This window comes from Aspergillus ibericus (assembly GCF_003184845.1).
Source record: "Aspergillus ibericus CBS 121593 unplaced genomic scaffold BO80scaffold_10, whole genome shotgun sequence".
Taxonomy (NCBI): Eukaryota; Fungi; Ascomycota; class Eurotiomycetes; order Eurotiales; family Aspergillaceae; genus Aspergillus; species Aspergillus ibericus.
Window position 1 is genome coordinate 18,020 of NW_020292108.1, and position 18,858 is coordinate 36,877.

The 18,858-nt window shown below is 55.7% G+C and overlaps 6 protein-coding genes across 6 annotated transcripts; 3 read left to right on the forward strand and 3 right to left on the reverse strand.

The window, feature by feature from the left end:
• Positions 1–167: 167 nt before the first annotated feature.
• On the forward strand, positions 168–6,584 carry BO80DRAFT_462846 (putative fatty acid synthase subunit beta; the record flags this gene model as incomplete). The annotated part of the gene is made up of 4 exons (XM_025722542.1): positions 168–5,283; positions 5,338–5,826; positions 5,881–5,996; positions 6,052–6,584. The coding sequence occupies 4 exons, from the start codon at positions 168–170 to the stop codon at positions 6,499–6,501; spliced, it is 6,171 nt and encodes a 2,056-aa protein (XP_025577425.1). The 3' UTR covers positions 6,502–6,584.
• Positions 6,585–6,976: 392 nt separating this feature from the next.
• BO80DRAFT_423101 (uncharacterized protein) lies at positions 6,977–10,425 on the reverse strand. Its single transcript, XM_025718964.1, has 4 exons — positions 10,369–10,425; positions 9,762–10,233; positions 8,844–9,705; positions 6,977–8,795 (listed from the first exon to the last, which is right to left on the reverse strand). Exons 2-4 carry the CDS (start codon positions 9,995–9,997, stop codon positions 7,263–7,265), a joined length of 2,631 nt encoding a protein of 876 aa, XP_025577426.1. The 5' UTR covers positions 9,998–10,233; positions 10,369–10,425; the 3' UTR covers positions 6,977–7,262.
• A 1,860-nt stretch (positions 10,426–12,285) lies between these two features.
• On the reverse strand, positions 12,286–12,565 carry BO80DRAFT_423103 (uncharacterized protein). Its single transcript, XM_025718965.1, has one exon. It carries the CDS (start codon positions 12,493–12,495, stop codon positions 12,337–12,339), a length of 159 nt encoding a protein of 52 aa, XP_025577427.1. The 5' UTR covers positions 12,496–12,565; the 3' UTR covers positions 12,286–12,336.
• A 630-nt stretch (positions 12,566–13,195) lies between these two features.
• BO80DRAFT_462848 (uncharacterized protein) lies at positions 13,196–14,552 on the forward strand (the record flags this gene model as incomplete). The annotated part of the gene is made up of 2 exons (XM_025722543.1): positions 13,196–13,370; positions 13,422–14,552. 2 exons carry the CDS (start codon positions 13,196–13,198, stop codon positions 14,231–14,233), a joined length of 987 nt encoding a protein of 328 aa, XP_025577428.1. The 3' UTR covers positions 14,234–14,552.
• A 964-nt stretch (positions 14,553–15,516) lies between these two features.
• On the reverse strand, positions 15,517–16,428 carry BO80DRAFT_453316 (uncharacterized protein; the record flags this gene model as incomplete). The annotated part of the gene is made up of 3 exons (XM_025721997.1): positions 15,517–15,720; positions 15,792–16,017; positions 16,085–16,428. The coding sequence occupies 3 exons, from the start codon at positions 16,426–16,428 to the stop codon at positions 15,517–15,519; spliced, it is 774 nt and encodes a 257-aa protein (XP_025577429.1).
• A 400-nt stretch (positions 16,429–16,828) lies between these two features.
• BO80DRAFT_453317 (uncharacterized protein) lies at positions 16,829–18,131 on the forward strand (the record flags this gene model as incomplete). Its single annotated transcript, XM_025721998.1, has 3 exons — positions 16,829–16,849; positions 17,073–17,938; positions 17,990–18,131. The coding sequence occupies 3 exons, from the start codon at positions 16,829–16,831 to the stop codon at positions 18,129–18,131; spliced, it is 1,029 nt and encodes a 342-aa protein (XP_025577430.1).
• Between the last annotated feature and the right edge of the window lie 727 nt (positions 18,132–18,858).

Sequence of the window (18,858 nt, forward strand, 5' to 3'; positions counted from 1 at the left end):
TCGACATCGGTCGGCCAGGCGTCGGACGGGGAGAGGCGAAATCTCGCTGCGGCGGTCCGAGCCCCGAATTCCCGGCATCATCAGCCCCGACGGCATCACGACTCCGACCAGGCATGTATATACCAGCTTCGTATCCTTCGAGCAATTCATGCAACACCATCAGCGCCATGTCGACGCACCCCTCGACACCCTCGTACGTCGATCTCGGCTCGCCCCCCGGCAAGCCCGATGAGATCGAGCACCTCGTGCCATTTTCTCTTACATCAAATGGGCTGAACTATGTCATTCGCGTACCTGCGCAGCTTCAAATCGCCCTTGAGAATCACAAACCCCGCTTTCTCGAATCCCTAGTCTCCAATCCTCCCGCGGCGACAGCTGCCCTAGTGCTCAGCTTTCTTCAACACCTGGTCGACGCGGACGCGGACGCTGCAACCGTTCAATGCCTCCTACAGGCCTTTGCTCGCGATTTTCTCGTCTCCACCGATATTCACACCCTTGTCACGGCCCTCCCCGAGCAACTGCCGACTCAGAAGTGTCTACTGCGCGCCTTCTATGCTGCCATCCACCATGCCTCATGGTCCCCTCCGGTGCCGCGCAGTGCCCTGTTAGCGGATGCCGAACGGGGCCTTCTTCGTCTAGTGGCCGTGTTTGGTGGCCAAGGTGCCGGTAATCCGCGATGTGTCCAGGAGCTGCAGGACTTGTACACGACCTACGCCCCTCTGCTCACGCCCCTCATCGACGTCCTCGATCGTGAACTGTCCGATCTGTGTCGTCATCCGGACACGGCGGCCTTTTATCATGGACGCAGCATCCAACTCCGCACCTGGTTGGACCATCCCGAGTCCGTTCCCGACTCAGCCTACATTCAAACCGCCGCAGTGAGCTTCCCCATTATCGGGGCCATTGGTCTCGCCCATTTCGCCATCACCTGCCGCGTTCTCGACCTCACGCCCGGCCAGGTGCGATCTCTCCTCCACGGGGTGACGGGTCACTCTCAAGGGATTGTCGTGGCGGCGGGCATTGCGCGGTCCGACTCGTGGTCCTCCTTCTATGAGAATGCCCAGTTGGTGGTCCGGACACTGTTCTGGCTGGGGTACGAAAGCCAGCAAGCTCCGACAGCACGGGAACCGGTGTCTGCTGCCCTGATCGAGGAGTGCCATACTCATGGGGAAGGAGCCCCGTCGACGATGCTGCATATTGGCGGCCTCTCCAAGGCCCAGGTCATCCAGATCATCGACCAGAGTAATCATGAACTGGCCCCCCACCATCAGGTGTACCTGGCATTATCCAACACACGCGAGAGCTTCGTCGTGGCTGGTCCCCCACGCTCCCTCGTCGGGGTCCACCGCCGGCTACGCGAGCTCAAAGCCGACCCCAATCGCGACCAGTCGCGCATCCCGTTCGATCGACGGAAGCCTGCCGTAAATCACCAGTTTCTCCCCATCTCGGCACCGTTTCATACGCCTTACCTGCAACAGACTGCACGAGTGGTCAAGGAGCGATTGTCCGACTCGCGCTTCCAGGCGAGCGAGTTCCGCTCTCCGGTGTATCACACTCGCGATGGATCCGTGCTGACGGGAGCCACCGACGCCATTGCTTCGCTGGTGGATGCGGTCCTCACGGATCCAGTCGACTGGCCCACCACAGTCCAATTCCCCAGTGGCACATGCGCCCTGGCCTTCGGGAAAGGCGTCGGAGAGATGCTAGCGCGAAACCTCGAGGGCCGCGGCGTCGGCATCATAGACAGCACCCAACTCACCCCGGGCAAAGCTGTCTCCGGGGCACGGCCAGACCTTTTTGCAGCACATATCTCTGCCTCGCTTGTCCCACCCAGCTGGGAGGAGAGGTTCCGTCCCCGGTTGATCCAAGCCAAAACGGGGGAAGTGCGCATCGTAACCAAGCTGACAACTGTGCTAGGAGCCCCGCCGGTCATTGTAGCGGGCATGACTCCCACGACAGTACCATGGGACTTTGTCGCAGCCATCATGAACGCGGGATATCATGCGGAGCTGGCAGGAGGCGGGTATTACAATGCAGACAGCATGGAACAGGCCATCACCACATTGGCCGCCAATATCCCCCCAGGTCGGGGCATCACCTGTAATCTCATCTACGCAAGCCCGAAGGCCCTAGGATGGCAGATTGCTCTTCTCCAACGGCTGGCGCAGCGTGGTTGCTCCCCTGTCGAGGGTCTCACCATCGGAGCAGGGATTCCAAGTCTGGCCGTGGCCTCGGAGTACATCACCACGCTCGGCCTGCGGCATATAACCTTCAAGCCCGGTTCGGAGGCAGCAATCGACCAGGTCTTGGAGGTTGCCCGGGCTCATGCCGATTTCCCGATCATCATCCAGTGGACGGGTGGACGTGCAGGAGGTCATCACTCGTACGAAGAATTTCATGTGCCAATTTTGCGAAAGTATGGTGCCATCCGGGCCTGCAACAATGTCATCCTCGTTGGGGGAAGTGGCTTCGGCGAGGCTCAGCAGGTCTATCCGTATCTAAGCGGGTCCTGGTCAGTTCCGCATGGACATGCCCCGATGCCCTTTGATGGCATTCTCCTAGGCAGTCGGGTGATGGTTGCTCAGGAGGCTCACACATCTCCGCAAGCCAAGCAGCTCATCTGTGCTACTCCCGGAGTGGCAGCCGATTCTCAATGGACGCAGAGCTATGTCCGTCCCGCAGGTGGCGTAGTCACCGTCCAGTCCGAGATGGGCCAGCCGATTCACAAGCTCGCCACGAGGGGGGTTCTCCTATGGAAGGAAATGGACGAACAGATCTTCTCTCTGCCCCGGGAGAAGCAGCTAGGCGCTCTACAAAAGCGCAAGAACCACATCATCCAGCGCCTCAATGCGGACTACTTCCGACCCTGGTTCGGGAAAAAGGCCACCGGAGAGCCGGTAGAGCTGGAGGACATGACCTATCAAGAGGTTTTGGAGCGTTTGGTGGAGGTGATGTATCTCCGCAGTCTAGGACGATGGGTCCATCCGTCGTACACGCGGTTAGTGATAGACGTGGCGACGCGAAGCATGGAGCGCCTTCATCAAGTTCCTCTGGATGGGATCATCACACCAGCAACTTTGTCTAGAGACCCCCAGGGCTTTTTGGCCGACCTCCGCCACGTCGTGCCTCAGGCGAGCGCTACCCTGCTACATCCCGAAGACAAGGCGTGGTTCCTACAGCGCTGTCGAGTCCCGGGACAAAAGCCCGTCAACTTCATCCCGGTTCTCGATCAAGACTTTGCAGTCTGGTTCAAGAAGGACTCCCTGTGGCAGTCCGAAGACGTCGATGCCGTTCCTGACCAGGACGCTGACCGTGTTTGCATCTTGCATGGTCCTGTCGCTGCTCGTTATGCCCACCGCATTGATGAGCCCGTCAAGGAAATCCTAGACGGCATGACGCACCCCCTGGCAGAAATGTTGGAAGCCGAGTTCTACGGAGAAACACCTATCCCATGGACAGATGAGCTGGAGACGCCCAGCGAGGGCCACCGTCAGCTTCGTAGCACTCTGCATGTGGTCGAGCAGGAACCGGGGGTGTTCACGTATCAGCCCTTGCCAGGAAAGGAGCTCCCATCTGCTCATCGATGGCTATCGTATCTCGCCCATGAAACCGCCGGGTGGATGCGCGCGATCGTATCGAATCAGGACCTCCGACGGGGTCCAGGACGACGCCCAAACTGGCTGTGTGACTCGCTTGCCCTTACCTGGGACACGGTTATTACCATCGATGGTCCGCGGTCAACACTACTGGTCACCCGCGATGAAGACAGCGGCACATACCCCGTGGTGTCTATGACCAGCGCCGACGGGGTTCAAGTGGTCGTGCAGGTTTATCATCAATATCCCCGCAGCAATACCCCGCTTGCACTCGAGCTACAGTATGCTTACAACCCCGAGAGCGGTACCCTGAGCGAGATCCAGGATGGACATGATGCCCGTGTTCAGTCCTTCTACCACAAGCTCTGGCTTGGGGAGAATCCTCCCAGTATCTCGACGAACGGCACGTACTATGGGGGCCAGAAGATCCTGACAGCTGATCTGCGAGATGCCTGGGTTTCTGTGGTCGGCCTGTCCTATCCCAGTCAGCGAGACCTCGCAGCCGAAGGAAGCCACATACCCATTCATGCCGCTATGGTACCGGCCTGGGAGGCTCTGGTGGCACCACTGGTGACTCCCCATCATGAAGGCGACCTGCTACAATTGGTACACCTATCAAACAGCTTCCAGCTCGCGTCCGGAGAATCCCCACTACAAATCGGGGACGTAGTGGACGTCACCTCGTCGGTGCAGGCTGTTGTGGTGGACGACAGAGGGAAGGAGATCCAGGTTGTGGCTGAACTGCAACGGGAAGGCCGCCAGGCCATGACTATCACATCGGTATTTTTCATTCGAGGCGCTTTCACTGACACCCACGAATGCTTCCGAACTACCGACGAGCCAGAGATACTTCTTCACAATCTGACTGCGGTCGATGATGCGATCTTGAGAGATCGTGCTTGGTTTCATATCGACGATTCCACCTCTTTGGTCGGGGAAACCCTGTCCTTCCAGTTGCACACGCACGAGCGCTGGACCAAAGGCACCCAGACCCGCCGCCATATCGAGACAACTGGTGAAGTCTACAAACTTGGCCCTCGTGGTACACGTGTCCGTGTTGGGGACGTTGAATTCCAGACGTCATCCACCCCGGGCAACCCCGTCATAGATTTCCTAACACGCAAGGGACAGAAGGCCCATGTGCGTCAAGAGCTTACTCAACCTGGTTGGCCCGGCCCGAAAAGCTCCCAAACCGTGCAAATGCCCGCCAGCAGCGAACAGTATAGCCAAGTCTCCATCGACGCCAACCCCATCCACACCGCACCCACGTTTGTCCGGATCGCTCAACTTCCTGGCACCATTGTCCACGGCATGTACACATCGGCTGTGGCCGGTAGTGTGCTGGAGCACCTGATCGATGGATGGGACCCGCGACGACTGCGGCGGTGGTCCGTCCGCTTTGTGGGGATGGTCCGCCAGGGGGACCAAATCACGGTCCGGTGTCGCCACATCGCCATGATCGAGGGCCGTATGGTGTTGGAAATTCAGGCATTCCGGCAGGGAGATGATGGCCAGGACGAAGAGAAGGTCCTCGATGGAGAGGCGGAGATCGAGCAGCCTTCCACCGCATATGTGTTTACCGGTCAAGGCAGCCAATCGCCAGGCATGGGGATGGACATCTACCGGGCGAGTCCGGTGGCCCGGAAGATCTGGGACGAGATGGACGAGTACTTCCGGGACAATTATGGTACGATAGCTTCTTGGATCAGCTCATTCCCCATACTGACCGTCTGACCAACAGGCTTTTCCATCTTGCAAATTGTGCAAGACAACCCGAAGGAGCTCACGGTTCACTTTGGTGGACCACACGGTCGACGCATCCGGCAACGATACCAGGATATGCGTGTCGACAGCGTCTCTCCAGATGGTCAACTGATCAGCAAGCCGGTCCTACCCGGCCTGACATCCACGACGCGCTCGCATACCTTCCGCGAGCCACGGGGACTGATCTACTCAACGCAGTTCGCGCAGCCAGCCATCACCATTCTCGAAAAGGCCATGTTCGAAGACATGCGTGCGCGTGGACTCATCCAAGACGGGGCCCCCTTTGCTGGACATTCGCTGGGCGAGTACGGAGCTCTGGCCGCCATCGCCGAGTTTATGCCCTTCCCGTCGTTCATGGACGTGGTATTCTATCGAGGTCTGGCCATGCAACTAGCCATGGAGCGCGATGAGGCCGGCACCACGGATTACTCCATGGTGGCGGTGAATCCCCGACGTGTTGGCCCGAGTAAGTGACTATCCCCGTTTGACCCCGGCACCTGCTAACCAGGGACACCTCCAGCGGTAACGGAAATGGCCATTCGTCGCATCACCACCATGATCGCGCAGCAAAGTAACCGATTGCTGGAGATCGTCAACCTCAACGTCTCCGGCGAGCAGTACGTCTGTGCAGGACACGTATGTCTCCCTCTCACTTCCCTTTCCTAACCGATCTCTCTAACCCACCCTCTAGCTTCGCAACATCTACACACTCACCGAAGTTCTCAACGAGCTCAACCAAGCCAGTCCCGACCACCTCAGCTTCTGCTTACGCGAGATCAGCGCAGGCGATGAAACGGATCTCTCCGCAACCGTGCTAGGCCACATTATCGCGCGAGCGCTAGCAGCCGCAGAGGCCGTTCCCAAACCTGTCCCGTTGATCCGAGGCATCGCGACGATTCCCTTGGTCGGGATTGATGTGCCGTTCCACTCGTCCATGTTGCGCTCGGGTGTGGACGGATATCGGCGCTTCCTGCAGGCCCGAGTGCGCGAAGCAGACGTGCAGCCGGATATTCTGGAGCAGGGATATATCCCGAATGTGACGGGCAAGTCGTTCCGATTGAATGGGGGGTATGTAGAGGAGGTGGTGCAGTTGACGGGGAGTCCAGTGTTGCGGGAGTGGAAGACGACCGCTGTGCATTGACGTCGCTGGTTGAAGGTAATGAGGGGATGATTTGGATGAGCTGTGTTCCTCGATGTTTGATGATTCATGTTTTAGTAAGCGATAAGATGTATTCATGAGCGCCGCTTTGAGATTTAGTCGTTATTCTGTTCTGTATTAGAATGGCCGACAACTCAGAGCTTTTGCCCACCTTGAGTTCTTAGATCTTGCCATGGGTGTCGGTAAAGAATCCACTTGGACTTGTTGCCTTTCCTTTGGCTGGTGCAGAGGGATTACCTTCCGGTCGCACAGTGTTGAATCTGAGACATCATAGTATTGATGGCCTCTATTAAGCACCAGCACTCGATAATCCAGAGGGAGACGCAGATGAAGGTGAGCGGAAGGTGACTTGAGACCGAAATCCCCAGTCAGGCTGTCACGTGATGCACGGTGATCGCCTCGCATGAGACAGTAACAACAGCCAGCATCTAAGATTACGAGACAAATTGGATCATGGCAAGGTGGACGGTCTTTAGATTACATTAGGACTATATAATCTGATTGATACCAAGTGACATACTATCTATCACCAAAATGGATGCCTCGAGGAGAAATATATTGCTACGAGATGCTCAGAGCGTCCCATTTGCATACTGTGGCGTGAGTCTTTTCGGATACGTAAGTTCCTGAGCACATTCGGGACAATGGTCGCGGTGGGCTGCGAGGTGGTTCAGTCAGACCGATGGAACTGGTGACTCAAGACCGTCCTTATCTAATGCCATTGATCATGCAACAAGGCCTCTCTACGAAGCCGGAAGGAAGAATTCCTCTGGGACGGTCAAGTCACGAAGATCACCGTTCCACGCCTCCGCCATATCAGGCTCCGGGATGTAAAAAGGAAACATCCCCCCGTCCAGACCCTCCTCAACGCCCTGAGGGGTCTGGGGGAAAAAGTGCATGGGCAGCGGTATGGAGGCCGAAGGTGCGGCCTCACCCATGCTAGGCGTCAACATGGGCGGGGATGATGGTCGACATCGAGACACAGATGTAATGGGCAGCGCATCCTGAAGAAATCGCGACAACTCGTCGTCGGCGCGTAAAGGAGGCCGCATACTCCCACTGCTACTGCTGCCCCGACTACTGCGCTCACCATGCTCGTCAACAGAGGATGAGAGGCGAGGAACAGAACCGCTTGAAGCCGGGAGCGAAAGGCTGTTCACCGTCACAGTCGTTTCAGCGTCTGGGACCGCCCAGGGTGTGGTGGATGATTCTGGCGGCGGATTGGTGGCTACCCCGAAGATATTGCTATCGTCAAAGCCGGTCGGATACATCCGACGGCGCTTTTGAGGAGGGCTGTCCGATCGCGCGCGGTAGGACGGGGCTCGAGACCCGGTCGGAGATGTCTCATGAGCCCGCGGAGGGGAAGCGAACGGATACGGGTCAGAGGCACGCGACGGCAGGGCCTCAAAATGATCCTGGAAGGCCTTGGCTATGTCGCGATACCACTGAATGCCCTCATTCACCTGGTGCAGACACGATGTCGGCAGGTTCGCATCGCAGAGGGGGGACAGAGCCTCCGCGACCCCGTCGATCAAGTCTAAGTCTTCCAGCAGATCGACCGTTGGATTGGCCAGAAATGACGCAAAGAGTCCATGGATGCTGACCTGCGGGTAATGTCGGAACAACCTAGCGAGAAGTGAGATCGACGCTTCGGTCTGCTTGGTGTGATACACCTCGCAGATGATGCGGAGGGCCGCCCGCGAATTGGCCAGGGCCACATGCTGGCTGCTTTGATCGCGGGAAAAGCGATGCACCAACACCTGGCCGATGTGAAAGGCGTATTTGAGCTCGAGGCGCCAGCCTTCGAGGGCGGACATCTCGGCGGGGCCGGACTGGGCGAGCAGCGAGCCGTTGCGCGCGTACCAGCTGCGGGTCATGCCGTCCAGCTTGGCAATCTGGCTCTGGCGATAGGCGGGGCCGCGGCGGAAGGCTCGGGCCGAGTATAGATAGATGTAGATCTCTTCCCACACCGCCATCATGTGGACGTGGGCCGTCCGGTAGTGTTGAACCAAGCTTTGGCCCGCCATCGTACGTAGCAGCTGCACGTCGGAATCATAAAAGTGCAGGTCAAACGGTCGGCCCGCCATGTAGGTCCGCTGCTTGTCCATGACGAAGACGGCCCAATACAGATCGCGTCGCTCCTCGTCCGCTGTCGAGAGGCTGGCGCAGCCCGAGGAATTATGTTGCTGCAGACCCATGGACTTAACCGTCTGAGAGGTAGCGTGGCAAACGGTATCAAACACACGGCTTTCATGGTATTCCCGAGCCACCATGGCCTAGGAGGATGTCAGTCGAGCCGGGCAGCCGTCGCGAGCAGAACTTACCAGGGTGGCCAAGGCCTGAGCGCAGACCAGGCGTGGTTGCTGAAAGGTACTCAAGCGTTGAAAGGCTCGAAAGGAGTTGTTCAGAAATGCGGGAAGTAACTCATCGCTCATGCCCTTGGGGTAGGTGCGGTCCATGCGGGTGAGGCGGGAGCGTAGCCCCAGCGCGAGCACGATGATATTGTTGAAACATAGATGGTACGCCTCGTCCGACCGACTCGATCCATTGGCGTAGTAGGAGTTGATGGCTTCCTTCAGGCAATGTTCGTTAAACACGGGTATCGTGACATTGAAGTACTCGAGGTAAACGGGAAGACATGTCTCGAGGAGTGAGCGTGGTGGCGATGCCACGGCCTGTCCATCCCCTGTGACCGGTGAAGGATCGAGACCTTGCGCGAAGGGATATAGTTCGTATTTGTTCTCCAACGTGGATTGAAGGACGCCGGCCTGCGGTGATGCCGACAACCCGCCGGCCCATCCTTTGTGGACGCTGGAGTCCTGCTCTTCACTTGCGCCACTGCGCATTTGCTCAAGCAGACTGGCCAGGGTTCGCCGGGAGTTCTCGAACAGTGACCGCGCGCCGATATGGCCCAAGGACCTGTCCCGTCCTGCGGGGAGAGGTGAGGTGACCCCCCGGGGATCACTTCGATTCCCGCCGTCCCAGTAGCTCGCATAGAAGATCGACTCCATTTCTTCCACATCCGGGCCGGGCGAAAGCTCCGGCAGAACCAGTGTGCTTGATCGTGACGATGAATCCGTAGCCGCCAGGGAGGCGGCCTGTAGTGCTGAGACATTCTGCACGAGAGTGTTGATCGCCTGGTCGATGGAATCGAGGCGAGAGGCGAGGCCTGAGACATCCTCGACGCTATCACCCAGTCAGCATATGCCTGGACTATCACGCTTTACCCGCCGGGGACCTACAGCTGCTTGACATGATTGATCCGTTTTCCGCGGTTGGGAAACTCGCAAGGCACCCCGGCTTTCATGCAATTCGAGCACTGCGGGATCTGCCGGTCGCAGCGGACCTTGCGTGTGCGACAGTTTTCGCAGGCGGCGGTGGCTAAAGGCTCCTCTGCCTCCTGTGAGGCTGATGAGCTGCGGCGGTTGCCATTCGATTCGCGCCCGTTGGTGGCACGTCCCCGTTGCTGTGGTGCCATGGCTGCTCGTATTGAAGTCCGTGCTCCGGCACGCGGAACCAAGCTCAGCGGTCACGATCCCGGCTGCCGTCGTTATTATAGGAGCGTGCCAAGGTAGCACCGTGCAATATCCATCATGGGCCGAGGGTGACGCGGACCGCCCTGGTACCGATCTGGCCTGGGCAGGAAGGGATGCCGGCCGATGGGGCAGTAGGAAAGGGGAAGACCCAGATTGGAGGCGCTAGCTAACACCTAATCGGGTCCAACGTGCGCATCGTTAGTACCAGCGGTAATATCGAGTATGAGGGGAACAGAAGAGAGATGGGGGGATGATGAGGGGAATGAGGGGGGTGAGGGGGCTTTCAAGAAGACCACGCCATGTCCCTACCTGAGTACCTGGTGGAAGGAGGGTATAGTCTTGATCGGATCCGAGATGATGATATCGGAGGATGATGGATGATGGAGGTGGATGGAGGGGGGAGGAGGAAGGAGAATGGCGTGGAGGGAGATCAGGCGGTGGCAGGATTGCTAAGCCGTCAGCACTAAGCATCTACGGGCTAATTGAAGTTTGGACCCCGGGCCGGACGAGAGGATCGGCCCCAGCCGGCTTTATCTGGTCTAGGGTAGCCCCAGGCCCTGCTAGCACGAGATATTCTTAGTCCGCACCGTAGGGACTCGCTAGATAATCTTCGGGTTTCCGCTGAGGGTGAGCTTCTAATATACCATCGCTTCATTCTCTATTAAGCATCTGAAGTTGCTGTGAGTCATCGGTATGCTGACTGACCGACCGAGGGTAGGCCGCCCCCATCTACGGTGTGTATGAAACCCCCGTGGTCGGTGCATGACGGGGCATTTTGTATAGTGCAACAGCTTGGAACGCCCGTCAGCCGGAAGGAATTTGTATCCTGGCCGGGCCCGATTCCTTCCCATGCCGTGTTACATCTGCAGCCACACCCTGTCGGCTCGCTCCCAGTAACAAGCATCGTCAGCTGATAGCTACGCCTCACATTAGTCGGTCCCTCGGTGAGAGGGGCTTCCTCCCGTCTTGAAGGATCAGGATAACAGCCATGATATAGCAGCAACAAAGCTCTTATCGAGCCTATCGTCGAACCTGATCGTCCGCCCCGTCGATCAAGCGATAGGGCCTCGGACATACGCCCTCCAACAGCAAGACGATATGGTGCGGAGCAGCGGGCTCGGGCTCGAGCTCGGCAGGTGCGGGGACAAGCCAGCGCGGTGATCTGGTTCCGAGTTTCGTCCTTTTAGCCGCAGCCCTGTGGGACATCGACCTCGCCAAGCATCAGCAAGAAACGGGTGTGGCGGAGGACTTGTTATTTCCGACGTCTTAGCACGACCTACCGGCTTGGCAATGGCGATTTCTCGGCGTTGGGGTGCGGTCGAGGCCTGCCCACATGCGATGGGACTGGGCTCCCTGAATTTCGATCGGCACGAAGGGGGAACAGCAGCGGTGCGGAGACACCCTTCATCAACCTGGAGGGAACTGCTAATGGCTGGCACTCCGCATCCCCTCACGAATGAATGACCACAAGCTGTACTCCAGTCGCAACGATCGTCTTCCGAATAAGGCTTTTCAAGTGTGAGATTAGTCGAAGTCGGCGCTTGCGCATTCTTGCACTGTCGACTGCGGGTCAGCCAAACCAAGGGGTCTTTTGTCAAGGCGGAGCAAAGTCCACTGAGTGGCTCCTGGCCTCGGAAAGCCAGTCAAAGGCCAGATGCGATGGCTAGGATTCGATGACACTGTGACGGGGCGTTGGGGATGGCTTCGGCAGGATGACTCGACGGACGGGGAAAGGGGGTCTAACACGGTGGCGCCTGAAGGAATCAGGACACATGCGGAGAAAGCAAAGGATGCAGATTGCAGATTACAGGGAAAAGAGGAGAATGAGAGAAATGAAGGGAAGCGAATCGGCGAGCGAGGCATCGGGAGCTCCGAAACAGGAAGGCACCAGCCATCCCGGCGCTAGACTCGATCGGGCACTCCGCATGGGGGAGGGGATGGGATTATCACTATATACTGTTTCGGTCACTCGAAACCCAACCCTGGTTGTGTCCATTATCCTGCAGGCCACCGGCGGCTAGAGCGTCCCATGGGTCAGGAAATGCCCGGAAATCAAGTATATCCCCAAGACAATAACGACTGGCAACCCCTCGCTCCATTGCGCCGGTGGTGACAAGCCACCAACCAACCTGAAGTTTCCTGTCATCTAGAGCTCTGCCTGGGCGCTCATAGAAAGTATCAGGATTCAATAGGATATGGAGAGGTGTGGGGGCAGCGCCAATACATAAGATTCATTTCGCACCGAACACTAAGTTATGCCGGCCCCGTGATCGATCAGCAATCAGCAAATGTCAGGAGAAACGCCCATTGCAGCAGGATAAAGCGGTTGGCCAGCCCATGGGCTACCACTGTCTAGGCCTGTGGGCTTGCGTGGATCGTTGTTTAACTTCTGCGTTGCGGCATGGGCAGTCGCTACCATGTCGAGGAAAGCCCTAACCATATCGAGGTGGCTGTAGAGATGGACGGTAGGTAAAGGGCGCCAACCATAGTCATCAGGATTCTCTTTATTGGGGCCATGTTGCAGAATGGCGTGAACAAGATCAGCAAACTCTTTGATTGCTGAGTGATAGAGAGGAGTTACCTCATATGGCCTGATCTTCAAGCGTTTTCTTGAATCTAGCCCAAGTTGCAGGGGACGTCGAACCATCGGCACGTTGTCACACTCAACAGATATATCGTTCCGTTCAAGGCCGTGTGAAGTTTTTGTTTCTCCCAAGTCACGGATGTGATAGTTGTCTCCCTTCCGTGCTGCCCAGCAGCAGAGGGTCGTAAAACCAGCTTTATTCCAATCAGCATCTTCATCATCCAGAGAAGAAGGTTACACAACCACATAACGCAAAATAGCTATGATTATTGTGTGCTGCAGGTCTTAGACCTTTTGCTTGCTGGCTCTTATCGGGCAACAGCAATCATCAGTCGTGGCCACAGATATGACTACCCCTTCGTAGATTCCTAGAATTTCAGGAAGAGAGGGCGGATTTCGGGGTCAAGCCACCCAGCCTGCCACCACGGCTGCCACACCGCCTCATCATTTTCCTCGATCACGCGTCCTTCTATCCATCGCATTGAACACTGCTTCTCCCCTAAGAGCATTAACCACTACGCGTGCACGGACTATCTTACCCACCATCAACATAGTCATGGGGCGCGTCGTAAAACCATCGAGAGCTTCGCGTTTCAACACACATGCGTTGAAAAAGCTCCAAGCCGCGGTCGCATTGGATCCCGATGTCGATTTGACCACAAAACTGCCGACAGACTACTCTGCCCGCTTGGAGAGGATGCGTAATGGCCTTGAAAATGACAGCAGGAACAGTAAGTCGCTCTCGAAAGGGTGGCCAAGTTTTCTAAATGCCCAACTCTTAGATACTGTTGCACCCGTCGGTCCTCATGAGGAAGACTTAAGGGCCTCCTTGGACGCGTCTGCCCCGGTTGAGACGATTTACCCTCTTTCGAAGGAGGTTCTTGACTTATTAGGCGACGGACCCCAGGCTTTTGGGTCGCTTTCATCCAGTCTTTCCGAGCGACTGATACGGATGATGCAAGCGAGCGAAATCCTTTGGAAAGGCCCCTCCGCCCGTCGCAAAATGATCCTCAAGTGCAACGCTCACATTGTTTTGAAAGCTGTTCGTGATATGTCAGAATTTACAGAGTATACAACTCTACAATATCTGCGACAGTATCGACCCGATATCCCCAGTCCAGAGCCCCTGGGACTGCTGCGATTCAATGGGATTACGCTTATCTTCATGAGCTACCAGCCTGGCGACCCTCTCACCAATGTCTGGCCGAGTCTGGATAAGACGCAAAAAGCATCTATTCAGGAGCAGCTAAACAAGATCCTGACAGATCTACGATCGTTGCCCTGGAATCCCGGCACACCCCTAGGAGGGATTGGCGGTGAAGGTTGCAAAGACGTTAGGAGACATCTCCGTCGTAGTGATCGGCCAATCACGACCATTGATGAGTTCGAACAATTCCTTTTCAAGGGCTACAGGTCAGGCGGGGATGCTTTTGTGAAGTTGATGGGTGAACTATCTCCGCCAGCCTCATCCTGCAAGGTTGTGTTCACCCACGGAGATCTCCGCCCCGACAATATTATTGTGGAAATGACAGCAGACCACGGCTACAAGATTACTGGGCTGATAGATTGGGAGGTTCTATCCAGAATACACTGAAGCTGCCAAAAGCACAAATTGCCTATCACCATATGAAGAGGACGATTGGTATCTGTTTTTACCAGACTGTGTCTCGCCAAAGAGATACGCTCACTGGTGGCTCCTCGACCGTGTCCGGGAACCCAGAGTGATATAACGATTTGCTAGTCAGTTGCTGAGGCCGATAGAAGACAACGTAAAGACCTGGGAACATCTTCAAGTCTCTGTGGTAGCGCATGTCAGGACAAAATGTCATTCAGACAGCCACTAGGTCAGCGTACCCTTTTCGGTCTCCAGGTGGTTTGATTCAATAGAAGGGCACGGCTCGGGGGAGAAAGGCAGAAAGAAGGCTCTTCTTGGTAGTGCTATCTGTGATCTTGACGGACAAAAATATTCAAGGTTCTTATTGAGGCTTTAGCTGTCAAGGGAGATACCGAAGGAAAGCTGTGCTTTACTCCAAGGCCCTGGAGTAAACGCCAACATTCATATCCTCCCCGCTGCTTTGAGGGGCTCAGGTAGCGCTCTGCTACCCCATCGCAAAGGTCTCTGCGAATGCGGCGGCTACCAGGCTAACCCAATAGCTCTTCCATGATGTGAAACACGGCTCAGAGCCCGAATGGTGTCTGAACGGGTCAGATTTCCGTGCAGGCAGCGACGGCGGCGGCTTTCATGCAAGCTCTAGGGGCTTGTCGCTCAGTTATCAGGATCCGTTCCCACCCCTTTTGAGCCATTCACATCTCCATGGCAACCCAAGGAGATTGAAGCCCCCTAGCCCTGCTAGTCTTTCGAGAGAAACGCACACTGGCTGTGAAAGTGTTTAGGATCGGCCAGGAACAGCTCCAGAAAGCGCAACACCACCAGTAGCATCACCTCCGTTCCGAGCAGCGTTTAAAAACAAATTTCAGCCAATCAACCACCAAGCATTGCTTCTAAAAGTGATCATCGGACCCTCTCTCGCCCCTTCGTCTCCGGTATTGGAATGCGCTTCCAAGAAAGCCCCCCATGTCATCGTCCACCTTTGACTTAAGTCTCTCATTCTCCTCGTGGTTTGTGGACTGTCTTCATTGGTCGTTCATTCGCACAATAGCTCATGGTGTACGCACCTGGCTGTATGCTACGATCAGGGATGAGGACCAGGGATTACTGCAATGGATGGGGACCCACTCTTATCATCACATCGCGCTGAATAAGGTTCAATACCCCGCGTGTCCTAACAACGCCAGACGCCGCTGCAATAAGAACCATATAAATCACACAGTAAACCACTTCGAACTCCGTGTTGGGCATGAAGTGGGACGGCCCAGCTAAGCGAGGAGGAGAGCATTGGGGACCGACTTTGTTTTCCCAGCAGCAAATCCCAGCCACCATCGAGTGAGCAAATCTATGATTGCTGCATCATACTCTGTCATATCGTAGAGCCTTGTCTGTCGCACAATGAGATTCTGTCCGTCAAAGAACGCCTCCAGGACACGCAGATGCTGTGGTCCCATGATAGAGAACACCATCACCTATGTCGAAGCTGGCATTAGCGCTCCGCTCATGCGGTCACTTGCTTTGGGGAAATTGTTTCAGGACTCACAGGAGCCAAGACATGGGGACGGAGCGACTTCGTATTGAGCCGACCGGTCATGATGTTGATGATGGTGATGAGTTCACCACGAAGCAATCGTTCGTCCCCGACGGCATCACTCTCCATCAAACACTTCATATGAGGCAACGGCTCTTTTGCCAGTGCGGTGCATGTTGAAGAGACTTTCCAGAAATAAGTGGTCTCGAAAAGCGCACCGAAGTTGAACTGTCCCCACCTGCGAGATGATAAGAGTCTGGAACACACTAGGTTCATGAGGAAAGGCAGGGCTCAACAGCACATACGACTTGGGGCAGATGCCTGGGGGGTGGTGAAGAATCAGTTGGCCCAGACAGGATTGCATATACCAATGCAGGCCTTGGATGTTCCAGTGGTTCGGCGTGTCCGGCTTGTAAGACGGATAAGGATCCTCGCCCGGTCGGACAAAGTCCCCCTCATACGGTGTGAAGTAGAAGGGGGTGCGGTCGGAAGCCTGTTCCAGTGACAAGGGGAGCTGTCGAATGCCCGCATCCTGTGCCTGACACACGTCAATCTGGTCGGTCTCCAGCTTGCATATCTTGTGTTTGGTTGTAAGAAGTGCGGACCGGTAGCGGTTGCGTAGCTCTAATGCTTCTAGTGTACTATACATGGCGAGTTAATTGTTGAAGGTACTAGAAGATAGTACTAGTAGAGAGAGAGGAAGGAAGGTCCACAGTGTTTTGTGCTTATTTGAACGGGGGATGCAACGGGATTACATAATTATGTGGGTGCACCGCAACGCAAAGACGGCTCCACCAATGGAAAAGGGCCCACAGTCCCCTGGATTAATGTTGTGCCGCTCAACTCGGGCGGCAGAGGAATCACGGGTCTATTGACGATTCATCCATCTTCCTCCTCGCTTTCCATCTGGAGCTGCTTCTCCGTCGTGGTAACATCATGAGAGAGCAATCACAACATGGGTCAATCGCCACAAATGACCGGCCTATCTTAAGACCTCTCCCCCTGGGCCGGTTTAGTTCGCCACCCATTCACTACTACTAGTACTTACGATGAATGTGCCTTGGGAGTCAGTGCGCTGCTTCCGATCTGGGCGGCTATTAGTGCGCAATGACTGGCCCAATTGCATAATCCTGGTCCAGCGGCATGCTTGAGCAATTGAAGTAATTAGCGGTGGGGGAGGCCGCCCTTCCCCCTCGTTCGATCTTTTTCATTTCCCTGCGGTGAGGCCGCAGGTTATGTCTTTCATCATGGCGAGCGAGCTGCCTGGACATCCAGCCGCGTGGGAAAATACAGCTAAGGTGGAGAAGCTGGATCCACAACATCGATCTGTCCTCGGCTTCCACAATAAGCGACGAACAGTACTTGATGCTCCGGGCTCTCTGGAAACGATCGAAATTCGATCAGCTGGACCTAGCGAAATTTGGTCTCAAGGACTGGAATAGCCAGGCCGTTGAGAGGTTGAAGACATACCAGTCCTGGTCTTATTACTGCAACAGCTTCTCAAGCAATGCTGAGAACGAGGGGACATTTTCTTTGCCCCAGTTCTATCAAAACCAAGTCGCGTTCATTCCAGAGGACAGTCCATTTAGGCCCAACGTGACTGTCGGCACTAGTCCAGTTGCACATCATACCCGAACCCGAATGAGAGGCCTCGAGTCGGCCGTCCAGAAGCTTTCGTTCGAAACACCGACCAAGCCACCCACTACACCAATGCCAGACATGGGCCGAGAGCCAAGCACCCCAGATCCTGGCTCAGAGGAAGAGTTCGATGATAGCATGGCTGAGGAGACACCGCCAGGACAACGGTCATACGGGCCTAAGGAGCTCCTAGACATGAACTACCCGAGAACTAAGGATGAGCAGATCGTTAACACGGCGCTTGTGGATTTTCTGAACGCATTCATTATTCACTACAAACTACCCGTTTACTGGACCTTGTACCGCAAGCCATTCATAGCGACGTTTGGAAACGGGGCCTTTGAGGCTCGCACCGACGGATGCCTCGAAGACAGAGCATCCAAGACATACGCAATCGTGGAAGTCAAGCCAATGCTTCGAGAAAGGGAGGTGGTTCGAATTTCTATGCAGGAAACGGCAGAAATGGTTGCCTGGATCAAGTGTGATCCCGACCCCAATGACTTTTCCAGTAGTTGCGGCCGGTAAGTATCTTCACGCCCATCCATTGACACTGGCGGGTCCTGACAGATCAGCCGGGTGCTCGTATCTCAGGACACACACGAAATTTATCTTATTTTTGCCGAGTACGGTAGTGACTATGTGAGGTATCTGAACAACGCGCTCGGCCCGAATGAAACGCCCGGGTTTCTTACAATGCATCAGTTCGGGGCCTGAGATACCAGGAGGGCTGGTGATATGAAGCAACTAGGCAGTATACTACTCGCGCTTGCTCTAAGAGGTAGGGCAAACCACGTGAATGACTTCGAGGTACAGGCGCAGGCATCACCATCAGTCGTCTCTTGATGTCTAGAAGCTAAAGATATATATCTTTCTGGCAAAACACCCCTCTGGGGAACAAACTCTGCCCATTCCATTGTCGACAAAGCGCCGTGCAGCAATGGTGGTGGTCATTGTCGTCCCATGGTTGCTGAGTGAGGCAGTGCATGGCCCTCCGCAAATCAACATCTCCCGTCACACTTGCTCCCAACTCTAATTATTCTGATCGATGTATAGCCGCTATCCAGCCCACTGTATTACTTGTCCGTTTATACGCGCTGTGGGGTTTTTCCCAAGCCTGTACGAGCTTGCTGACGTCAGACTAAGTGACATGCCTCCTGCTAGTTTGTGGGGTGATCAGTCACTGCCCCGTGTACTATCCAAACATTTGCTTTGCACCTCATACCTATCAAAGGTTGATTGTACCCTTGTCTATGACGACATGCTTCGACGAAAGATACGATCAGGGTGGGTCAGAACCCATGCACCCCACTCCTCCCCGGCTCAAGGATATCTAGACTTGGATCCCCCCGTCCATAGCACCTTGGCCCGTGCCTAGATTCGACCACCATGATTGGGTTCCGACACGGTGGGAGAGGCTTCCAGAACCAGAACCCCCATCGGT

Bases quoted from the DNA above. Each gene is read 5' to 3' on its own strand.
- BO80DRAFT_423103 (XM_025718965.1), bottom strand. From the start codon at position 12,495: ATGGTTAGGGCTTTCCTCGACATGGTAGCGACTGCCCATGCCGCAACG.
- BO80DRAFT_423101 (XM_025718964.1), bottom strand. From the start codon at position 9,997: ATGGCACCACAGCAACGGGGACGTGCCACCAACGGGCGCGAATCGAAT. The intron at 9,706-9,761 runs GTAGGTCCCCGG...ACTGGGTGATAG, and splicing joins ATCAATCATGTCAAGCAGCT to CGTCGAGGATGTCTCAGGCC. The intron at 8,796-8,843 runs GTAAGTTCTGCT...ACATCCTCCTAG, and splicing joins CTCAGGCCTTGGCCACCCTG to GCCATGGTGGCTCGGGAATA.